The sequence below is a fragment of the Trichechus manatus genome, unplaced genomic scaffold (assembly GCF_000243295.1).
Source record: "Trichechus manatus latirostris isolate Lorelei unplaced genomic scaffold, TriManLat1.0 scaffold00035, whole genome shotgun sequence".
Taxonomy (NCBI): domain Eukaryota; kingdom Metazoa; phylum Chordata; class Mammalia; order Sirenia; family Trichechidae; genus Trichechus; species Trichechus manatus.
In genome coordinates, this window is record NW_004443971.1 from 15280918 (window position 1) to 15305187 (window position 24270).

A 24270-nucleotide genomic window follows, 5' to 3' on the forward strand; every position below is an offset into this window, starting at 1 on the left:
TGTGGATCTATGCGTGAGCCCCATGGTTATACAAAATGAACAACACTTATAGGTCATGGGCCCCATGGTTATACACAATGAATAGCACTTGCAGGTCATGGTGTTGCCTCCCATGGTTATTCAGAACGGACAGCACTTATAGGTCATGGTGTGTCTCCCATGGATATGCAGAGTGGATAGTACTTGTAGGTCATGGTGTAGGCCCCTTTGTTATACAGAAGGAAGAGCGCTTGTAGGTCTCACAGTGTGGGCTTATGGTTATGCAGAGTGAACAGCCCTTGCAGGTCATGGTGTGGCCCCAATGGTTACGCAGAGTGGACAGCACTTGTAGTTCACAATGTGGGCCCCATGGTTATGAAGAATGGACAAGACTTGTAGGTCATGATGTGGGCCCCCAGGTTTATGCAGAATGAACAATACTTGTAGGTCACAGCCTAGGCCCCATGGTTGTGCAGAGTGGACAGCACTTGTAGGTCATGGTGTGGACCACATAGTTATACAGAATGGCCAGCACTTGTAGTTCAAGGTGTGGATTCCATGATTATACAGAGTGGACAACCCTTTTAGGTCACAGTGTGGGCCCCGTGGTTATACAGAGTGGACAGCACTTGTAGGTCAAGGTGTGGGACACTTGCAGAGTAGACAGCAGTTGTGGTTTCCAGTGCTGGTACCCATGGTTATGAGAATGAACACCAACTGTAGGAAATAATATGTGCCCCCATGGTTATGCAGAACGAACAGCACTTGTACATCACTGCGTTGGCCACATGGTTTTGCAGACTGAATAGCACTTGTAGGTTACAGTGTGGGCCCCCATGGTCATGAAGAGTGAGCATTTCTTGTAGGTCACAGTGTGGGCCCCCATGGTTTTGAAGAGTGGAAACCATGTATATGTTATGTAAAATGGTTATGTACAATGGACAGCACTTGTAGGTCATAGTGTGAACCCCCATGGTTATGCAGAGCGGACATCACTTATAGGTCACAGTGTAGGCCCCATGGTTATGCAGATTGAACAGCACTTGTAAGTCAAAGTGGTGGCCCCCATGTTTATGTAGATTGGACCACATGTGCAGGTCATGGTGTGGGTGCCCTTGGTTATGCAGAGTGGACAGCACTTGTAGGTCATGGTGTGAGCCCCCATGTTATGTAGGATGAACAGCACTTGTAGGTCACAGAGTGGACCCAAAGGTTATGCTAAGTGGACAGCGTTTGTAGGTCAACAAATGGGTTCTCATGGTTATGCAGAATGAACAGCACTTGCAGGTCACTGTGGCCCTGATGGTTATGCAGAATGAATAGCACTTATAGGTCATGGTGTAGGCCCCAAGAATATGCAGAGTAGGCAGCACCTTGCTTATGCAAAAGGACACCATTTGTAGGTCATGATGTGGTCCTCCACAGATATGCAGAGTGGACAGTGTCTGTAGGTCACGGCATGGCCCCCGTAGTTATCCTGTGTATATAGCAATTACAGGTCATGGTGTGGGCACCCATGCTTATGCAGAGTGGACAGCACTTGTAGGTCATTGTATGGGCCTTCTTGGTTATGAAGAGTGGATAGCGCTTGTAAGTCATCACATGGGCCCCACAAGGTCCTGGAGTCTTGCTCCCAGGAGAGGTGTGACCTACTTTGCTCCCACAGGAGAAGCTGGAGTATTTCTTCCTCATCGTGTTCTCCATTGAAGCTGCCATGAAGATCATCGCCTGTGGCTTCTTATTCCACCAGGATGCCTACCTGCGCAGTGCCTGGAACGTGCTGGACTTCATCATCGTCTTCCTGGGGTGAGGCCCGGGGCTGGAGGGATTCGAGGTCACTGGGGCTTCCAGAGGTCTTTGTGCCCAAGATCAACCATCCCAAAGGCAGGATGAGGCCCCAGTATTGTGCTAACAGTTGCCATGGAGTATCCTGTGCTAGAGACAGGACAGACCCCTGCAGGGGTGCAGCCAATGTGACGGGAGTGAAAGGGTAAGCATTTGCCCACCCTAGCAGGTCACCAGGTCCTTCCCTCGCTGGGAACTTTAAGGTCCTTTGTTCTTTTCACATTGTATTTTAAAATTAGAAATGATGTGTGTGGTTCCAGTGGCCTGCACTTTCTGGATTTTCATAAGCTTCTCAACCTTTGTCGTTGATTCATTTCTTTTCATAGACCTAAATTGAGTACCTGTTATTTGGGTTCATGAAAACGGACTTTTAGCTCGTTTCGCCTCAGCAACTTTCAACTCATTATAACGGCAGCACTTATAGAGCAGTTACTTTATATTTATTGCTTTACATCTGACAACTCAGTTAATCCTCACAGCAATTCTCTTAGTGGCTCCATTTTCTGGATAAGGAAACTAAGGCATGGAGAAGTCAACCAACTTGCTCAAGGCCACACAGCAATGCCAACATTCAAAACAACACAGTTTGGCTTCAGAGACTGTGAGCTTAACCACTATGCTGTCATTCAATTCAGCAAATATTACATTGAATATCTACTAATTGTCCAGTGCTGCTTCAGCCACCATGGAGAAAATAGAAGAATTCTGTGAATCAGCCACTGTCCTTAATGAACTGCCCTGGTTGCAGCCAAGACAAACATATACAGAATAATAGGATGTCAGTAAACAGTACCACACCGTGTCTCATTGTTTCACATGACATTGTGTCCCAGGGGGTTCAGTTGTCAGCGAAGGTCATAGAGAAGGGAAATTCAACGTGGATTTCAAAGGATAATGGAAATTTGAATAAGTTGCAAGAGGAGGAGAAAGAGGAAAAATAAATAAAAGGAAATCTTATAAGGATGTGCAGCGTGAGGAAAATCCCAGAGGGAGACTTAGCTTCCAGTTTTCTTCTCTGGATCAACACTGAGTGAGGGGCTTACTGGTAACCTTCAGTCCACTATGGGGTTAGCTCAGCCCCAAGTCCAGGGACTGCAAATACCTGACACACATACCCCCTACTTCAGCAGCCAGAGTCGACATCACAAATGAATCATAACACCCTTCACTGGGTCTGAACTTGACCTCAAAATCCTTTTTAATAAAATACTCCAGACAGCCGTTACCAAATCATCAGAATTAGCAATCGATGAGATGTTATTTGCCATCTCTCCCCTAGGCCTTTCCATAGACCTCTTGTGCATGGTGGGACACAATGCTCAGGGTCCCAGGCCACTGGGAAGTGGCTTATCTGACCACTGGGCCCCTTCTCTCCCTCTTCTCCACTCTAGGGTCTTCACTGTGATTCTGGAGCAGGTCAACGTCATCCAAAGCAACACAACCCCTTTGGGCAGCAAAGGAGCTGGCTTGGACGTCAAGGCCCTGAGAGCCTTCCGTGTGCTCAGACCCCTCCGGCTGGTGTCGGGGGTGCCCAGTGGGTGGCGGTGCCCTCTGCAAATGCCTTTCTTCCTCTCCCATCTTGTTCCCTTGTCCCTAGTTCTGGGTTCCCCTCCTACCTTGGTGTCCCAGAGGCTTCCCAGGACATATAGAGAGGGAGGGCCATGAGACCAAGAGGGAAGATGATCCCTCTTTTCTCCCCCTTGCCCCACCCACTGTAGGCCTGCAGGTGGTCCTCAACTCCATCTTCCAGGCCATGCTCCCCTTGTTCCACATTGCCCTGCTTGTCCTCTTCATGCTCATCATCTATGCCATCATTGGGCTGGAGCTCTTCAAGGGCAAGATGCACAAGACCTGCTACTTCATTGGGACCGGTGAGCCTCCCCCGGGGCTGGGGAGGTGGGAGAGGCCCTAGGAGAACTTGAAATGGGAAGCCACCGGGGGCCAGTGTAGAAGCACCAGGGATAGGCCATTGCTTTCCACACCTGTTGACCTTGGGAATGGGTTTCCCCTGGACAAGGAGAAGCTGTAGGAAATGCAACCCTGCCAGGGGCAGTGACCAAGGCAAGTGGGCAGGGGTTTGGGGCATAGTTTGTTCTGAAGTTCCCCTGCCCCCAAAATGTGGTATCTTCTGGGCTTTCTGGACTAGTTGTGGATTGAGATGGGGGTTCAGGATAAGCCCGAATTCTGTTTTCATTTTCCCTGTAGCCATAGTTTTAGCTTTACTTTGAGCAGCCCCTCAGAGCAGGAACCTACAGAGTAGTGTCGGAACAGGACCTCACAAAAACACCCAAGACTGAAGGGGTCGTTTGTAGGATTGTCAGAGACAACCTGCTTTGAAGCCTGGGTGCACTTGAGCTAAACTTTCTAAACGAGAAGTTCTCAAACTTTTTGTCTCAAGATCATTTTCACTCCTACAAATTATTGAGGACTCCAAAGAGCTTTTGTTTATATGGGTTTTCTCTATCGATATTTATTGTACTAGAAATGAAAACTGGGAAAATGTCATATTTACTAATTCATTTTAAAAGAACAATAATAAACCTATTGCATATAAACATGAATAATATAATTTTATGAAAAATAACCATATTTTCCAGCCCCCCCCAAAAAATATTAGTGAGAGGAACTTTTTTGTAAATCTCTTTAATGTATGGCTTAATAGAAGTCTGCTGGATTCTCCCACCTGTTTCTGCATTCATACTGTTGTGATAGCACGTCATGCCGCTTCTGGAAAATTCCACTGTGCATAGTTGGAAGAATGAGAGACGAAAAGGCAAATGACATCTTAGTATAAGGAGCCCTGGTAGCGCAAATGGTTAAACGCTCAGCTGCTAATGGAAAGGTTGGCGGTTCGAACCCACCCAGTGACTCCATAGGAAAAAGACCTGGTGATCTGCTCCTATAAGGATTACAGCCTGGGAAACCATACGGAGCAGTTCTACTCCGTCACATGGGGTTGCTATGAGTTAGAATCGACTCAACTGCACCTAACAATAACATTGTTATGAAAGTAGCTTTGACTAGGCAGGCACCCTAAAAAAGTTCTCAGATTCCACACTTGGAGAACCACTGCTCTAAACTGACAGCAGCTTGCTGGTATTTGGCCTCAGTATTGATCCCGAGCCTTACTTACACTGGGATCTACACAGGGAATTTTACTCAGCACAAGAAAGAGGTGACCTGTTAGGACAAGTCCTCCTCCCACAACCGAGTAACACAGTGGGGCAGAGACCACCTTAACCCGCAGGGTCTCAGGAGGCTCCACTCACCTCACCATGGCCACTGACAGCAACAGGACAATCAAAACGAGTCCCCAACTCAACTCGGGAGTCCATTCTGATAAAGCTTTCAGGGGTTACCTTCTTATCCCCTCCCATTTCAGTCTCCTCCTATCACCATAACAACCTACATCCCATATAAACATTATCAGGACAGATAGGAGAGGACTTTCTATCACAACCTTCATGCCAAGTTTGGAGTTCTCCCTGGGGTTCTTGTGAGTTTTGGACGAGTGCTGACCAGCAGTGCTCAGATGCCGTCCTGGATCAGGGCAACCTGACTTCATGGTGTCAGGGACCCTGCTGAGGACCTCAGCAATGTCCTCCTCCCCATGCCCATCTACAGAGGATAAACCTTCATGGGGAAGGGAGGGCATTCCAGTTCTGGTGACTACCCTAATCTCTGAACACAACAGGAGACTGAAAGATCCTAAGATAAAAGGGGATCCAGGATGTCATCAAATCGTGGGATTTTAGAAACAATAAAAGCACCATGCTGGGGAACAAAGAGAAACGCAGGCCAAGGCCTTCCGGGAAGCTCTCCCGAGAGCAGACCCCTGCCCCTGAAGCTGTGTGTCTTGTAGAGCTGGCCCCAGAACCATTTGAGTATCTGCATTTCAGCTTCCCAGACTGAACTCTCAATCCCAACATGGAGACATCTTCCCGTCCCCGCCACCTCCCTGGCCCCTGCCAGGAAGCTGCCTCCTTTTTTAAAGCTCTGAGGTACAAATGACACTCACATAACTCCTGCTTCATAGGTGGCACTTCACAGGACAACGCACCCTAGAAGCAGACCCTCCAGGGAGGCCCCAGGGCAAAGATTACTGCTGTAGGTAGATCTCCATTGCTGAGTCCTTGGCCCCAAGCATTTTTCTTTATCTGTCTCCACATGCCCCGTATGAAGTAGTCGTTTGCATTTTCAGCAGATTGTGTCTTTAGACCTATTACATGATTATTTTAAACTGCTATCGACACCTTTCCCTCCTTACCATCCACCCCTTACTACTGTCTGATGTGCATGCCCCCTCCGCCTGCAGATATCACGGCCACAGTGGAGAACGAGAAGCCCTCGCCCTGCTCCCGGTTGGGCTTGGGGCGTCGGTGCACCATCAATGGCAGTGAGTGCCGGGGCGGCTGGCCGGGGCCCAACCACGGCATCACGCACTTCGACAACTTTGGCTTCTCCATGCTCACCGTGTACCAGTGCATCACCATGGAGGGGTGGACCGACGTGCTTTACTGGGTGGGTCAGGGCCTGTGCCTGCTGGAACGTCTCCCCTCACGACAGGGGAGGGCTTGCCTGGGCCACCCTGACCCTCAGACATGTGTCCCAGCATCCTTTGGGGCAGTCCCCACAGCACTCTATGTCTGTACAGGATCAAGAAGGGTGAGGAATGGAAATCTGAAGCTCTGTGGGCTCTGATCTCAACCCCTAACTTTTCCCTAAGCCTGGCTGTGAGTGGCTTCTTCCTGGTGGCCTAGAATCTCAGACCCCTTCAGTGATGAAGGGCCCTTTAAGTCTCTCTCACTGCTTCTGGGCAAGGCTGCTTTCTCATATAAATATTATCAGCTATCAGTTTCCTCATCTGTAAAATAAGCATAAAACTACTACCTACGTCACGGGGGTAGTATGAAAGGGTAAACTGAGTTACAACACATACCACTTGCCTTCCAGTCGACTCCAACTCATGGCGACCCCATGTGTGCCAGAGTAGAACTGTGCTCCATGGGATTTTCAATGGCTGATTTTTCCGAAGTAGGTCACCAGGCCTTTCTTCCAAGGTGCCTCTGGGTGGACTTGAACCTCCAACCTTTGGGTTAGCAGCCAAGGGTGTTAATCATTTGAACCACCATAGGACGCCTGCCTGGCACATAGTCAATGCTCTAGAAGAGATTTCTTGTTGGAGTATATTATTTGGTATTTATTAAAAGCCAGGTTGCCTTTCTTATTTAATCCCCCAACAATGGAAGGCATTTTCCCCATTTTACAGATGAGGAAACTGAGGCTCAGAGACAGTTAAGTAACTTGCCCAAGGTTATGGGCCTAGTAAGCAACAGCCAAGAACTGGACTCTGATCCATCTAGCTCCAATCTCTGAACATCTTCACTATGATGTGATACTGCCTGTGGGGTGGGGTATGGGGGATTGTTAAACTGTCAGGATTAGTGTGACTATTTCTTGGAAACTCATATTAGGGGAGCAAATTATTGACTATTTCAAAGGACTGTCACATGTGTTACTCCACCTCTGTTACAAGCCTGTGAGGAGAGAGTGCATATATCATTACCCCGTTAGACAGATGGGGATAAACCAAACCAAATCCACTGCCATCCAACTCATACCAACATGATAGGACAGAGTAGAACCGCCCCATAGAGTTTCCAAGTCTGTAATCTTTACGGAAGCAGACTGCCACATCTTTCTTGGAGAAGCTGGTGGGTTTGAACTGCCGATCTTTCGGTTAGCAGCTGAGTGCTTTAACCACTGTACCACCAGTGCTCCTACAGATAAGGATAATGCCCAAATGTTAGCTAACTCGTCTAGGGTCACAGAAGTTGTTCATGAAGGAGCTGGAACCTCAGGCCAAGACTTTTTAGTATTTCTTCTATTTTGAGAAATCTTGGCCATAAATTGAGATGGTGGCCATGAGGGAGTCAAGTCAGGAGGCAGATGGGAGGTGCTCTTGGCTGGAGGGAGAAACAGGTCAGTCTTGCCTGGTCCAGGTAGAGAGTTAGCAAGGCCCCCTGAGGAGGTTCTTTCAGCTCCAGTTCTGTGGTCCTCAGGCTAGAAAAGCCCCCTCGATTGGCCCAGATGGCTTCTCTCCTTGTGCTCCAGGGTCAGGTGGGCTCGAGTGGGCAGACTTTGGGGAAAGGGACCTAAGCTCTCAAGCCAGAGGGCGGGACTCACAGCTTTGTCTTGGCCAGGTCAATGATGCCATCGGGAACGAGTGGCCCTGGATCTACTTTGTCACCCTCATTCTGCTGGGGTCCTTCTTCATCCTCAACCTGGTGCTGGGTATCCTAAGTGGGTAAGGCGGCTGGGAGGAGAAGGGGAGAAGGTGGAGGAGGAAGAGGGAAAAGGGGAGGGAGAAGGCGGAAGAGGAAGGAGAAGACAGAGCAGAGAAGAAGGAGGAGAAGAAGGGGTAGGAGGAGGAACAGGGGTGGGGGAAGACAAAGGGAGAGGAGAAGGAGGAGAAGAAAGAGAAGGAGAAGGGAGGAGGAGGCCAGGGAGGGAGGGGCCTATCGATGGAAAATAGAGCCTATGGTAATTACTTTTAAATTGCTGAAGGATCTCTCACAGCTGGGATGGAAACCGTGATGGTCAGTAGAAACTGCTCCTTAGTGCCCTCTTCAAGCTCCCAGGGCACGTCCCCTACGTGCCATATCTTAGTTACGCCTGTGCAGGGAGGTATGAGTTAGAACTTCAGCTCATCTCTGGTCCCATTTAGCCCCAAATGAGCCAGAGTGCTCTTCCTGGTTGGCAAGGAAGAGATACGAGATCGAGACAGAAGCCCCCCATTTTTTAAATTTTCTGTCTTCTCCTCCTCAAGCCTTCTCCTGCTGTCTTTCTGAGTGACACCCCCTTCCCCAGACCTCAGCCTCCTACCAGGGGATGTGCATCAGCAGATGCTTGGCTTAGGAGGCAGTATATCCTTCTGGCTAAGCACAGGTCACTGGAGCCAGACTGTCCGAGTTTAAATCCCTCTGAGACTGCTTGCTAGAGTTGTTGCAGATATTATTTACACTCATTACTAGTTTGAAATTACAATAGTTATTAGACCTGCAACTAGATTTTGTTAGTTAATCAGTTACTAAAGAACACATGTATTATTATATTGCTTTTTAAAATATTTTGATAACTATATTTTGATATACTTGGTTCCCTTTGTAATGCTACAATTTTATTTTGTGCATTTAAAAACATTATTCTTAAAAGGGATCCATCAGCTTCCCTGGACCAACCCAGGATCCATGGCACAGAATGGTCAAGAGCCCCTGCCTAGACCCTACCCTGTAAGGTCACAGGCTCTGGGTGGTGCTGGGGTGGCTGAGAGGCACTGTGACAGGTCCTGAGAGCAGATCCCTCCTGACCTCTCACGGCCATCTCCTCAGCACTGCCTGGTGGCTACGGGTTGCCCTCTGCTGGTCCAAAGATCCCTCACTGACCCTTAGGATGAGGAATCCCCCTTCTATCCTCTCCTCTCCTCCCCTTTTCTGCCCCCTATTTCCTCCCCACCCCCATCTTTCCATTTCAGGGAATTCACCAAGGAGAGAGAGAAGGCCAAGTCCAGGGGAACCTTCCAGAAGCTGCGGGAGAAGCAGCAGCTTGAGGAGGACCTTCGGGGCTACATGAGCTGGATTACGCAGGGTGAAGTCATGGACGTGGAGGACTTGAGAGAAGGTTTGGGTCTAAAGGCCAAGGTCAGCCCCCCTCCCCACAGCTGAGCTGCACCTTACAGTCTACTCCCATAGAGACCCACCACCTCATTTAACACTCCAGCAAGCCTGGGAGGGCCATCGAGCAGGTCTATATTGCCATTGTGCAGATAAGAAAACTAAGGCCCTTTGTAGAGTAAGTGACTTGCCCAAAGCCTTACACCTCAAAATGGGAGAACCCAGGTGTCCTGACACTGAGCCCAGGGCTCTTCCCACACTACCATGCCACCCATCCATAACCGCTCTCCCCAGCAGAGATGGGCTCTTGGCTTTCGGGAATCTGGCTCTCCAGAGAGCACATTGAGATCTGAGCCCAACTCAGCCCACTGTCACAGATGTCTCTCTGTCAGTGTGCCCAGCCCAGGTGTGCACAGCATAGGTGTGTCCAGAAGGCTGGCCAACTGGATCTCTCCTATCCCCAGGAAAGCTGTCTTTGGATGAAGGTGGCTCTGACACAGAGAGCCTGTATGAAATTGAGGGCTTGAACAAAATCATCAAGTTTGTGTGAGTATCTGTCCATCTCCCCAGGGTGCTCCCAGCCCAAGCTCCCTGAGACAGTGGTGTTAGAACCAGTTCCCTTTGCCCTCAGTGGCTTTAGAGTCGTTTTCCTGATCCCTTGGAAAGGTGACCTTTCTGAGAAAACAGGGCCAGTTCCTGCTCTGACAGGCTCTGAGGTGACCAGATCCTCAGGGAACATGTGATCAGAGAGGGCAGAGCCGATGACCTATTTATGTTTATACAGCCTGTAAGGGCAGCGAGGACATTTGCTGCTCCATGTCAGTTGGGACAGGGTGGAGTTGAGGTGAGATGATTCGTCTTGGAAAGCTCCTGAGAGGCAAGGGAGAAGGTGTGCATCGCAAAGAGGCAGCACCGTGAGCTTTTCAGGAGCAGGTTGGCCATGCTTAGACATCAGGAGACAAAGGGACACTATGTGCTCTCTCGTCTTTGTCTAAAAGGAAGGGGAGTTTGTTTGGTTGTTTCCTTTTACATATTCATACATAATTGCGATTTTAAAGAACCAAATAATAAATATATTAAAGAAAAGGTAAAGGTCCCCATTACTCTTCAAAGAGGTAACCACGGTAATGGTTAGATTTGCATCCCTCTAAGACCATTTCTTTTTTTTTTTTTATTGTTGTGCTTTTGATGAAGGTTTACAGAACAAACTAGCTTCTCATTAAACAATTAGTACACATACTGTTTTGTGACATTGGTTGCCAACCCCATGACATGTCAACACTCTCCCTGCTCGACCTTGAGTTCACTATTACCAGCTTTCCTGTCCCCTCCTGCCTTCTAGTCCTTGCCCCTGGACTGGTGTGCCCCTTTAGACCTGTTCTGTTTTATAGTCCTGTCTGATCTTTGGCTGAAGGGTGAACCTCAGGCATGACTTCATTACTGAGCTAAAAGTGTGACCTGGGGCCATACTCTCGGGGTTTCTCCAGTCTCTGTCAGATCAGTAATTCTGGTCTTTTTTTGTGTGAGTTAGAATTTTGTTCTACATTTTTCTCCTGCTCTGTCTGGGGCCCTCTGTTGTGATTCCTGTCAGAACAGTCAGTAGCGGTAGCCGGACACCATCTAGTTGTGCTGGACTCAGTCTGGTGGAGGCTGTGGTAGTTGTGGTCTGTTAGTCCTTTGGACTAATCTTCCCCTTGTGTCTTTGGTTTTCTTCATTCTCCCTTGCTCACAACAGGGTGAGACCAGTGAAGTATCTTAGGTGGCCACTCACAAGCTTTTAAGACCCGACGCTACTCACCAAAGTAGGATGTAGAACATATTCTTTAACTGTGTTATGCCAATTGAGCTAGATGTTCCCCGGGACCATTGTCTCCACAGCCCTCAGACCAGTAATTCGGTCCCTCAGAGAGTTTTGATGTGTCTATGGAGCTTCCATGACCTTGCCTTTAATACCATTTCTAAGGAGCCCTGGTGGTGCAGTGGGTAAGTGCTCAGCTGCTAACTGAAAGGTCGGCAGTTCAAACCCACCAGCTGATCTGTGGGAGAAAGATGTGGCGGTCTGCTTTGGTAAAGATTACAGCCTTGGAACCCTATGCGGCAGTTCTACTCTGTGCTATAGGGTCACTATAAGTTGGAATTGACTCAACGGCAATGGGTTTTGGTTAAGACCATTTCTATACTTTTATATCTCTCTGTCTCTGGCTCTTTCTCTCAATCTCTCTCTCTCTCTCACACACACACACACACACTCACACACTGGACTTTGTTTTGTTTGTTTTTACATAATGGAGTTGACGTTGTTAGGTGCCGTTGAGTCATTTCCCACTCTTAGCAACCCTATGTACAACAGAATGAAACACTGCCTGGTCCTGCACTATCCTCTTGATCGTTGTTACTCTTGAGCCCGTTGTTGCAGTCACTGTGTCAATCCGTCTCACTGAGAGTCTTCCTCTTTTTCGCTGACCCTCAACCAAACATGATGTCCTTCTCCAGGGACTGATCCCTCCTAATAACATGTCCAAATATGTGAGATGAAGTCTCGTCATCCTTTCTTCTAAGGAGCATTCTGGCTGTACTTCTTCCAAGATAGATTTGTTCGTTCTTCACATTGTGGAGTTATTTATATTATATTCCTGTCACTACAGAACTTAGAACAGTGCCCAACACACAGGCAGTGCTGTCAAATATTTGTTGAATAAATAAATATGATATATGCATTATTTAGTGACTTTCATTTCTCACTTAAAAATACCTACTGAAGTGTCTGGGGTCTTAAAATCCTGTGAGCGGCCATCTAAGATACTCCACTGGTCTCATCCCTTCGGGAGCAAGGGAGAATGAAGAGGACAAGATACAAGGAAAAGATTAGTCTGAAGGACTAATTGTCCACAGCTACCAAGGCCTCCACCGGACTGAGTCCAGTACAGCTAGATGGTGCCCGGCTACCACCACTGACTGCTCTGACCAGGATCACAACAGAGGGTTCTGGACAGAGCTGGAGAAGGATGTAGAACATAATTCCAACTCACAAAAAAAAGATCAGATTTACTGGCCTAAAGGAGACTGGAGAAACCTCGAGAGTATGGCCCCCAGACACCCTTTTAGCTCAGTGGTGAAGTTACCTCCGAGGTTCACTGTTCAGCCTGGGAGTGGACAGCCCCGTAAAACCAAATGAGACTAACGAGGTACAGGAGTCCAGGGACAAGGGCCAGAAGGCAGAAGGGGACAAGGAAGCTGGTGATAGGGAACCCAAGGTTGAGTAAGGATATTGTTGATGTGTGGTGAGATTGTTAACCATTGTCATAGGGCAACATTTGTAGTAACTGTTAAATGAGAACTCTTTTGTTTTGTAAGCCTTCATCTTAAGTGAGAATAACAGCACAATTGGAAGAGCATAGTCAATGTCACTGAACTGTGTATGTAGAAATTTTTGAAACGGTGTATCTCTGGCTATGTGTATTTTCACCAAAAAAAAAAAAGGTTGAGAAGTTAGAGGGTTAATATGTTGTGGGGTTGTTAACCAATGTTATAAAACAACATGTATACTACTGTTTCATGAGAAACTACTTGCTCTGTAAGCCTTCACCTGAAGTACAATAAAATAAAGAAAAAAAAAACCTACTGAAGACAACATACACACACACACACACACACACACACGTCTTCTTTTCATTGGCTGTAAACCATTCCAGAGTATGAATATGCCATAATTTATTTAATGAATTTTTTCAATTTTCGTCAATATGTGCAGTGCCACAGAGAACACCCTTGTGTGTAAATTGTTGTGCATAAATATGGACGTTTCGGCTAGAGAGATTTCTAGAAATGGAATTGCTGGGTCAAAGGGCATATAGACTTTAAACTTTGGTAAGCACTGCCAAACTGCTCTCCAAAAAGGTTGTCCTAACTGTGGAAGTGCCCTTCCTCCTACCCTCCCCAACTCCAGATTTTGATTTATTAAAGAATTGTCTTTCTAATGGGTAAAATGCAGTATCGCAGTGTTGTTTTAATTAAAAATTAAAATGTATGGAGCACTTAATCTATGCCAGACACTGTACTAAGCATTCCACTTCCATTATCTTGTTTAATTCTCTCTGAGGTTGACATCAACCTTTGAAAGATGAGGAACTTAGCCAGTAAGAGGCAAGATTTTAAATCTGTCTGGCTCCTGCCCTTAGCTCTCCTCCTGTGGCTGAGGGAGAGTGGCTGATCAGACAAAGTTTGGCTGGGGTTTGTCTGAAAGCAGCAGTGGGCCAGTGGGGCTTAGGTTCAGGGGCTCCTCACCCCCTTCCTCCTCTCCCCTCCCTGCAGCCGACACTGGAGACACTGGAACCGCATCTTTCGCTGGAAGTGCCACGACGTGGTGAAGTCCAGGGTCTTCTATTGGCTGGTGATCCTGATCGTGGCCCTCAACACCCTGTCCATCGCCTCTGAGCACCACAACCAGCCCCTCTATTTGACGTATTTGCAAGGTGAGACGAGAACAGAAGGAAGAGAGAGGGTGGAAGTGGCTTGATGCTAAAGGCAGCCAGTGGAATTGCAGGTTTTGCAGAAGAGGTCAATTAGATCTTGACATCATTTTCTAGAAATTACAAACTCTTGGGTCTGAATGTTATTGTCTAACCCTTCCTATTACACTGGAAAAATGGGGGCCCTACAAGGCAAGGTGATACATTCAATTTTCCTCCTCATGGCATTGCTGTTGTTAGCTGCCATCGAGTTGGCCCCTGACTCATGACAATCTCACACACAGTGGGATTGGACCATTGTGATCCATACGGTTTTCACTGTGGATTTTTTGGAAGTAGATTCCCAGGCCTTTCTTCCTAGTCCATCTTAATCTGGAAGTTCCATTGAAACCTGTTGAGCATCATAGCAACATGTAAACTTCCATTGACAGATGGGTGGTGGCTGCACATGAGGTGTGTTGGCCGGTACTCAAACCCCGGTCTCTTGCATGAAAGGTAAGAATTTTACCACTGCACCCACCCCCACCCCCATGACATTACTAGGGTCAATAACAGCAACACATTGGGACAACCTCCAGCTGCTTGCCCAAATGTCTGGGCAGTTTATTCCAATTACAGATCCCTGGACATGATATTGGAGTCTTGGTGGCACAGTGCTTAAGAGCTTGGCTGCTAACCAAAAGGTCAGCAGTTTCAAACCACCAGCCATTCCTTGAAAACCCTATAGGGCAGTTCTACTCTGTTGTATAGGGTCACTATGAGTAGGAATTGACTCGACAGCAGTGAGTTTGGAGCAGGTGAACATAATATTATCAGTAATTTAGGATTCTAAGCATCCAGCTTCAAATTCTACTACAAAAACAACAATCTTTCACAAACTGCTTATTGAGTACAGTACTGTCTTAGCTATCTAGTCCTGCTATAACAGAAATACCACAAGTTGATGGCTTTAATAAAGAGAAATTTATTCTCTCACAATCTAGTAAGCTAGAAGTCCAACTTCAGGGCATCAGCTCCAGGGGAAGGCTTTCTCTCTCTGTTGGCTCTGGAGAAAGGTCTTTGTTGTCAATCTTCCCTTCTCTGCACAGGAACCTCCGGTCCAAAGGATATGCTCTGCTCCCAGCATTGCTTTCTTGGTGGTATGAGGTCCCCCTGTCTCTTTGCTCACTTCTCTCTTTTATATCTCAAAAGAGATTGGCTTAAGGCAGGACTTAATGGTCTGAGTGAGACTGGAGGAACCCCAGAAAGCATGGCCCCCGGACTCTCTCTCAACCCAGAACAAAAACAATTCCCGAGGCCAACTCTTCAGACAAAGATTGGACTGGACTGTGGGAAACAAAATGATATTCATGAAGAGTGTGCTTCTTAGCACAGGTAGATACATGAGACTAAATGGGCAGCTTCTGTCCGTAGGTGAGATGAGAAGGTAGAGTGGGTTAAGAGCTAGTTGAATGGACACGGGAAATCAGGGGTGAGAGGAAGAGTGTGCTGCCACAGTATAGGGAGAGCAACTAGGGTCACATAACAATGTAGGTATAAATATTTATATGAGAGACTAACTTGAAATGTAAACTTTCACTTTAACTACAACAATAAACAAAAAAAGAAAAAAAAGAGATTGGCTTAAGACACAATCTAATTGTATAGATTGAGTCCTGTTTCATTAACATAACTGCCACTAATCCCACCTCATTAACATCATAAAGATAGAATTTATAACACATAGGAAAATCACATCAGATGACAAAATGGTGGACAAAATGCTATCAATATGGCTAGGCCATGATTCCCAGTATTGCATCGCCTAGCCATATTGATACGTATATTTTGAGGGACACATTTCAATCCATAACAAGTACATACTATATGTAAGGCAAAAAAAAAGAACTCGAGATACAGAGAAAATTAATATATTGCTTTTGCCTTTAAGGAGCTTATGTAGACAAGAAGAAAGATGTTAACAAATAAATACTCTTAATTCAATACAGGCAAGGCAATGATAAGGAGCACTGGGGGTACAATGGTTAAGCCCTCGGCTGCTAACTGAAACGTTGGTAGTTAAACCCACTCAGTGACTCCGTGGGAGAAAGAACTGGCAATCTGCCCCCATAAAGATTACAGCCTAGAAAACCCTATGAAGCAGTTCTACTCTGTCACATGCAGTCGCTGTGAGTCGAAAATTGACTCGATGGCACCCAACAACAACAACAGGGCAATGATAAGGGTAAATATAAGGTGGCAAGAGGAGGATCCCAGAGGAGGAGACGTTGGAGCTCATGTGTCTTAAGTAGACTAGCACAAAGCAGTCAAATGGAGGAGGGAATTCCAGCAGAAGGAACAGCAAGTGCAAAAATATGAAGATAGAGGACAGTATGGTGAATTCAGGGAGCATGCGAACTTTGATTTGACTGGAATTTTACATGTGACTAAGAGAATGGCAGGAGATGTATTTGCTCTTAAAAAAAAAACCCATTGCCATCGAGTCAATTCTGACTCAGCAACGCTATAGGACAGAGTAGAACTGCCCCACAGGGTCTCCAAGGGGCAGCTGGTGGATTCGAACTGTCAACCTTTTGGTTTGCAGCCGAACACTTAACCACTGCACCACCAGGGCTCCATAGAGGGCCTTATATACTTTAATAAAGTGTTGGGACTTTGAACTTTAGGCAATGGGAAGACTATGAAAAGTTCTAAGTAGGGATATAACATGATCAGACTGGAGTTTCTGAGAGATCAATCTTGGTGGAAGACAAGCCAGTCAGTCTCATCCAGGTAGTAGATGCTTCCCTGAGTGTGGAGCTCTGGACTGTGACAAGGAGGAGGTGTTGTTGTTATTTGCCACTGAGTTGATTCCAGCTCATAGTGAGCCCATGTGTTACAGAGTAGAACTGCTCCATAGGGTTTTATTGGCTGTAATCTTAACAGAAGGAGATCGTCAGGGCTTTTCTTCTGCAGTACCGCTGGGTAGGTTTGTACTGCCAACCTTTAGGTTAGTAGTCAAGCGTAAATCGTTTGCACCATCTAGGGACCATGTGACAAGGAGTAGGTTAAGAGAAAAGGAGAACCAGTTCCAAAAACATCTGGACCAAACTAAGTGCCCCCCCAAACATGTAGCAATGCTGCATAAATTAAAATAACAGTATTTCAAAGAAAGATAAGGGAGCCTCTGGTCGACATAAACAAAGAGGCTAACCAAAGCTAGACTGGTGCGCTCATGAGCTGACTTCCAGGGATGCTTTTAGACCTAGACCTAGACCCTAAGGGGTGGGGTTTGGGCCCTTAAAGCTATGCAGGTTCAGGAGACAGGGCGGGGCTGCGTGAGGTGAGGAGTGGTAACTGACGCCCTGCATGGACCCAGAACTCTGGGAGGCCTGCCCCCAGCGTAGTAAGGGAGACAAAAGTCTCACTGCCCACTGAGTTGAGGAAGGAGCTTGGAAGTTTACCCCCTCTGGAGGCTCTGGGAGGAGGGAAAAATATTTCAAGTGGAAAATCAAAATCCCAGACTATATGGGTATGGGGTCTAATTTGAAATACCCTTCATAGTGCAGAAATCCTAAGTCAAGATAAATCCAAAACACAAAACCACTGCTGTCAAGTCAATTCCGACTCATAGTGACCCTGTAGGACAGAGGAGAACTTCCCCATAGCGTTTCTAAGACTGTAAATCTTTACGGAAGCAAACTGTCTCACCTTTCTCCCACGGAGCCGCTGATGGGTTTGAACCACTGACCTTCGGTTAGCAGCCGAGAACTTAACCACTGCTCCACTAGGGCTCCTGAGTCAAGATAGTAACATAAAATCTAGTCTCAGAAAAGCGAAACCCCTGGATTGCCCCGCAGAAGCAAACACAAGCCACTCTTTAGGGATGCTTCTCAACCCAAGGCATACAGAATTCCTGCAGGGAAGAGTGTTTCCTAAAGATGAACTCACAATAAAAATATTGCAATCCAAATAAGGAACAGAGCCACCCTAAGCAAGAGTCATCAGGTACAACCAACAGGAGCTGGCCTCCCCAGGAACCCAACCAACAAGAACGGTGCAAAAGAGATGCTGTTTAAAATGATGAAAGAGATAAAGGAAGATAAAAATAAATAGAAAAGACTGTCTTTTTCTATGGGAAGAAGATAGGAAATGAAACTATGGATCAGATGTCTCCGTCTATTCCTCCATTCATTGCAATCAGTCTTTCTAGAGAACTCCTTAAACGTACCCTCGTCAGTGACCAAATATGGACAAGATGTAAACACTGCCCTCCAACAGGTGTCAAAGATGAATTTGAGGTTTCTGGCCTATGCAGACAAACAGGTGGTAGTGCCACTTACTGAAATGAGGAAGATGGTCAATGAGTAGGCGTTTGGGGGGATGAGGGAGGTTGGACAATGTCATGAACTTGATCTTGGGCATTTTGAGTTTGAGGTGCCTTTGAGACATCCAAACAGAGATGTCAAAGAGGCAAATGGAAAAATGGGCTTGGGTTTCAGAGGAGAGGTTTGAGCTGAGGAATCAAAATCTGAGAGTCTAGAGCAGATGGAATGTAGGATGCTGTTATGGATTGAATTGTGTCCCCCAAAATGTGTGTCAACTTGGCTAGACCATGATTCCCAGTATTGTGTGGTTGCCCACTGTTTTGTCATCTGATGTGATTTTCCTATGTGGTGTAAATCCTACCTCTATGATATTTATGAGACAGGATTAGAAGCAGTTATGTTAATGAGGCAGGACTCAATCTACAAGATTAGGTTGTATCTTGAGTCAATCTCTTTTGAGATATAAAAGAGAGAATCGAGAAGAGAGACAGAAGGACCTCATACCACCAAGAAAGTAGTGCCAGGAGCACAGTGCATCCTTTGGACCTGGGATCCCTGTGCTGAGAAGCTCCTAGGCCAGAGGAAGATTGACGACAAGGACCTTCCTTCATAACTGACAGAGAAAGAAAGCCTTCCCCTGGAGCTTGTGCCCTGAATTCAGACTTCTAGCCTACTAGACTGTAAATCTCTGTTTGTTAAAGCCATCCACTTGTGGCATTTCTGTTATAGCAGCCCTAGATGACTAAGACAGATGTCCAGTTGAGTTTGAGCTTCAGTTAGTGAACAGTTTTTTAGTATAGGTGTGTCCCAAATATTGCATGGGACACACTTATGCTAAGGAATTTTATGCTGGGTTCAGTGAAGTTAAAGTTTGACTGGGCTCCTGTATTTTATCTGGCAAGCCTATTTCTAGTTTGAGGGCTACTTGAAAAAAAATTTAGCTCAGATGTCGATCCGGGGAATAATCTAAAAAATTGTCACTGCTTTCTCATGGTCATCTTCCAGGGTGTGAAGCATCCGCAAGAGCCAGCACTGGGAGCCTGCCAGGAGGCAATGTCACATAATGATTAAGAGGGCACTTTGGAGCCCTGGTGGCAGAGGTTGGCTGCTAACCAAAAGGTCAGCAGTTCAAATTCACCAGCTGCTCCTTGGAAACCCTATGGGGCAGTACTACTCTGTCCTATAGGGTCACTATGAATTGGAATTGACTTCACGGCAATGGGTTTTGTTTTGGGTTTTTTTTTTTTTTGGAGTTACAAGCTCAGCTGCTAACCAAAAGGTTGGAGGTTCAAATCTACCCAGAGACACCTTAGATGTAAGGCCTGGTGATCTACTTCTGAAAAATCACCCTTTGAAAGCCCTATGGAGCACAGTTCAACTCTGACACACGTGGAGTCTCCATAAGTTGCAATCAACTCCACGGAAATGGTTTTTTGGTTTTGGAGACTGGGTTGGAAGCCTGACTCTGCCATTTGTTTAACTGTGTGATCTTAGGCAAGTTATTTAACCTCTGTTTCTTCCTGTGTAAAATAGGGACAATAATAGGACCTACTTCATTAAAAGGAAAAAAAAGAAGCTGAGAGTCATTGGCATAGAGACAGCAACTGAAGCTGTGGTCTTAAATTACCAGGGGATAGTGTAAACAGTGGAGTCCTGGTGGCACAGTGGTTAAGAGCTCCGCTACTAATCAAAAGGTTGGCAGTTTGAATCCACCAGCTGCTCCTGGGAAAACCTCTGGGGCAGTTCTACTCTGTCCTGTAGGGTCGCTATGAGTCGGAATCAACTGGACGGCAATGGACGTTTTCGGTTTAGTGTATACAGTAAGGAGTCCAGGTGGTGCGGTGGTTAAGTGCTCGGCTGCTAATCGAAAGGTGGGCAGTTTGAACCTACCAGCTGCTCCATGAGAGCAAGATGTGGTAATCTGCTTCGATAAAGATTACAGCCTTGGAAACCCTGTGGGGCAGTTCTACTCCGTCCTTAGGGCTGCTATGAGTCAAAATGACTCAACAGTAATGGGAGAGTGCTTTGGGAAGTATTGAGTTCCCTGCTCCTGGAAGTCTCCAGGTAGAAGCTACTCGGTCTTGTAAAGTCGCTATGAGTTAGAATTGACTCTGTGGCAAGGGTTTTCTTTTGATATATATAGTGAGAAGAGAAAAGGGCTGAAGCTCAAGTCCAGCATTTAGTGGTTAGATAAAGAATGCCTTTGCAGAGGGTGCTTAGGAGAAGTAGAGGAAATCTAGGTGGTATCACAGAAGCCAAGGAAAGAGAGTGTTTGAAAGAACAAGAGAATGGTCAACAGTGTCTAGTGCTGCTGGGAGGTTAGGAAAATGAAGATTAAAATGTCCAGTGGATTTAGCAACATGGAGGTGATTGATGACTTGGTGTTGGTTTTGGTGGAGAATTCAAATAAATGTAAATTGAGGAGATAGGTGTGAAGAAGCCCAGGGTGTGAAGACATGAAGAGAGCAATATAGACAACTCTTTCAAGAAGGTTGGCTGTAACAGAGGAGAGAGCTAGGACAGAAATTAAAGAGGGACATGGGAGAGACTTGGACACTTTAAAATGTCAAAGGGAGGATCCATTTGAAAGGAAGAAGTTAAATATATAGGAAAGAAAGGATCATTGACAGTGGGGTTTCTGAGACAGTGGGTGGGGGAACACAAAGCATAGGTGAACAGATTGGCTTTGGTTAGGTGGAGGGACCCCTCCTCTAGCAGGAGATAAAGAGGTGTACTGTGATGAGGGATGAGGGGATGGCAGAACCTATGCCACTCAGTGAACTCAAACGTAACCAGCTCTCTTCCTGTTAAGTATGATGTGGTCCAACCTTTTAGAAATTTAGATTGGCGTTCCATGGGCAAAAACTTACCAGGTTTTATTGGACTTTGAGGCCTTGGAAACCTGGTGAGGGTGTCCTGGGTTGTGGGTTTAGCCAAGAGAACATCTTGGAGGCAGGAAGAGGTAAGGAAAGTGGTGCTGAGGTGGTGCTGACTCTTTTGACCCCACAGATGTTGCCAACCGGGTACTGCTGGCCCTCTTCACCATTGAGATGCTGATGAAGATGTATGGGCTGGGCTTACACCAGTACTTCATGTCCATCTTCAACCGCTTTGACTGCTTCGTGGTGTGCAGCGGCATCCTGGAGATCCTGCTGGTGGAGTCGGGCACCATGACACCCCTGGGCATTTCTGTGCTTCGCTGCATCCGCCTCCTGAGGCTGTTCAAGATCACCAAGTGAGGGCGGCGGGCTGGGGCTCTGCAGGTTCTGTGCGCACACCACAGCCTGGTCTGCTTACCTGTCTCGTTTCCCAGGATCTGGGGTCTGCGCCAGTCCATGGGTGACCCCTGGGCCAAGCCTTCTCTCATTCCTTGAGCTAACCTCATTCTCCAGAAGAGAAACGACTCCCCCACTCCTTTGACCTCATTTCTCTATTTTTTTTCTCACCTCTTTTTTTCTCACCTTATGGCAGGGCAGGGGAGAGAGGGCAGTGGAAAAGAGAGCAGAAAGAGAACAAAGGAAAGACTGGGAGAGGAAAAGCGAAAGGGAGGTGAAAGGGGAAGACTGGAATTTTGCATGTGACTGAGAGAGTGGCGGGAGATGTGTTTGCTCATTAAAAAAACCAAACAAAACCAAACCCACTGCCATCGAGTTGACTCCAACTCATAGCGACCCTGTAGGACAGAGTAGAGCTGCCCCATAGGGCTTCCAAGGAGCAGTTGGTGGATTCGAACTGTGACTTTTTGTTTAGCAGCTGAGCTCTTAACGTCTGTGCCAATCACTTCCTCTTAACCACTGTCGCTGTGAGTCGGAATTGACTCGATGGCAACGAGTTAGTGTGAGCTGGGACCCTGGTGGCACAGTGGTTAAGAGCTCAGGTTGCTAACCAAAAGGTTGGCAGTTTGAATCCACCAGCTGCTCCTTTGAAATCCTATGGGGGCAGTTCTACTCTGTCCTATAGAGTTGCTATGAGTCCGAATTGACTCGACAGCTACAGGTTTGGGTTTTTTTGGTTTTTAGTGTGAGCTGGGCACTGCTAGGCACAGGGGAGAGACGGGTGCCAGGAGAGAAGTGAGTCTTACCCTGATGGAGTTTATAGTCTAGCTGTGGGACCATAGGTTAATCATAAACTAATCAATGGTTCCACTAATGAATGTGAAATTATAAACAGAGGTAAGCGCTGGAGGAAGGAAAGTGTAGGTGAGGCAGCCATGAATCCAGGGGCTTCCGGCCCTCAGGCGGCCTTTTCTCCCTCTGATCCATCAGTCCCGAGCCTCCCTCCAAAGTCCGTATAGACTTCATGAAGCCCAGAGTGAGGGGCCCAACTCCTCCAGCCTTGCTGTTCCTCTACCTTCAGGTATTGGACGTCACTGAGCAACCTGGTCGCATCCCTGCTCAACTCTATCCGCTCCATTGCCTCCCTGCTGCTGCTGCTCTTCCTCTTCATCACCATCTTTGCCTTGCTGGGCATGCAGCTCTTCGGGGGCAGGTACGACTTCGAGGACACAGAGGTGCGGCGCAGCAACTTTGACAACTTCCCCCAGGCACTCATCAGTGTCTTCCAGGTAGGCTGCCAGCCTGCATGCCTCTCCCTCTGCCGTGGTTGCTGAATGCTGCTTCTTGTCCTTCAAGATCAGGGTGGCATCACCTCCTCCAGGAAGTCTTCTCTGATCCACTGGCTTTAGTTCAATGTCCCTCTCTGACATCACCTGTGCTTCTCTCCATTGTAATAGTTGTGGATCTGTCTTCTCCACAGGACTCTGAGCTCCTGAGGCTATGCACTGTGACCAATTTGTTTTATTTGTCTTTGCTCCTGGTACCTGGCACAGTGCTGGCCTCCAGTGGGACTCGACAGCCTTTAATGAATGTCTTGGGGGTAGCTGGGAGTGCAGAGGTGTGCTTTTTCTCCCAGTGTACTCACATCTCTGAAGGCAGTCAGACAAGGGAAACTCCCTTCTGAAGGGCAGGAAATCCTTGAGAAATCCCAACCATTTCTCAGGCAGGAAGCATAGCTTAACGAGTCATTCACTGAAACCTATTCACAGAGGGAGCATGGTTGACCCCTGGGAGGCCTTCCGAACCCAAAACTCCTGGAGTTGCTTTCTTCCTGTAGACCATAGAAACGCTCTTCTCTGTTGTAGCCAGTACCTGTATGTCGAGAGTGGCATCACTTTGTGGTACCAGCGGAGAGCTTCACCCTCTCTTTTTCCCATTTACCTGGTGGCTGGCTAGGTATCATGTATTTCAAGGGACTTGACATTCCACATTCTTCCTGGAGGCTGAATGACAAGAGGCCTGGGAGGGGCAGTACAGTTAAGCCTGGGGACTGGGGACAGAGCCCGGGAAAGTGGAAACCCACCATCAGCCTCCTTGGCCCTTGAGAGCCAATGATAAGCTTATAGATCATTGAAAGACATGCAATGAGGAAGCAGTGACCTTGTATCTTGGGCCGAGGGATGGAGATTTGGAAGAGGGGAAAGTTCTGGGACAGTCTGACCTTTGGAAGAGGCCTCTGGCAATACAGTCCTGACAGTGGACTCTGTCTTTCTGTGTTTCTACCCCTCGCTCCTCCTCTCCCCAGGTCCTGACAGGGGAAGACTGGACTTCGATGATGTACAACGGGATCATGGCCTACGGAGGGCCATCCTACCCTGGCATGCTTGTGTCCATTTATTTCATCATCCTTTTCGTCTGTGGCAACTGTATCCCCTTGGGAACAGGGTGCAGAAAAGAGCCCAGGGATGTGGGTGAGGAGAGGAGCTGAGAAAGAAGGTCAGAGGTGCCCACTTTCCAGGCAGCCAGACGCTCTGGCTGGAGGGGAGCTCCCAGGCTCATGGGGCAGCTGGTAGAACATAGCAAATGGAGATATAGCTGTAGGGTAACTCTTCCCATCCAGGAGGTTAGAGAATCACAGGTGTGATCAGTTGGAGGTGGGAGGACTTAATCTCAGAAGTGCTGGTGAACGTGGGGCAGGCAGGGGAAGGATGGGATTTGGGTG

At 47.2% G+C, this 24270-nt stretch overlaps 1 protein-coding gene across 1 annotated transcript in view; it reads left to right on the forward strand.

Annotated features, from left to right (window-relative positions):
- CACNA1S (calcium voltage-gated channel subunit alpha1 S) overlaps positions 1 to 24270 on the forward strand; it is a 90875-nt gene that overhangs the window by 21006 nt on the left and 45599 nt on the right. The window contains exons 3-13 of the mRNA XM_004375359.1: positions 1646 to 1785; positions 3216 to 3358; positions 3543 to 3695; positions 6140 to 6345; positions 8028 to 8131; positions 9359 to 9504; positions 9962 to 10043; positions 13809 to 13969; positions 21283 to 21508; positions 22630 to 22837; positions 23854 to 23974. Of these exons, the coding sequence (XP_004375416.1) occupies positions 1646 to 1785; positions 3216 to 3358; positions 3543 to 3695; positions 6140 to 6345; positions 8028 to 8131; positions 9359 to 9504; positions 9962 to 10043; positions 13809 to 13969; positions 21283 to 21508; positions 22630 to 22837; positions 23854 to 23974 (1690 nt within the window). The remainder of the gene's footprint in view (positions 1 to 1645; positions 1786 to 3215; positions 3359 to 3542; positions 3696 to 6139; positions 6346 to 8027; positions 8132 to 9358; positions 9505 to 9961; positions 10044 to 13808; positions 13970 to 21282; positions 21509 to 22629; positions 22838 to 23853; positions 23975 to 24270) is intronic.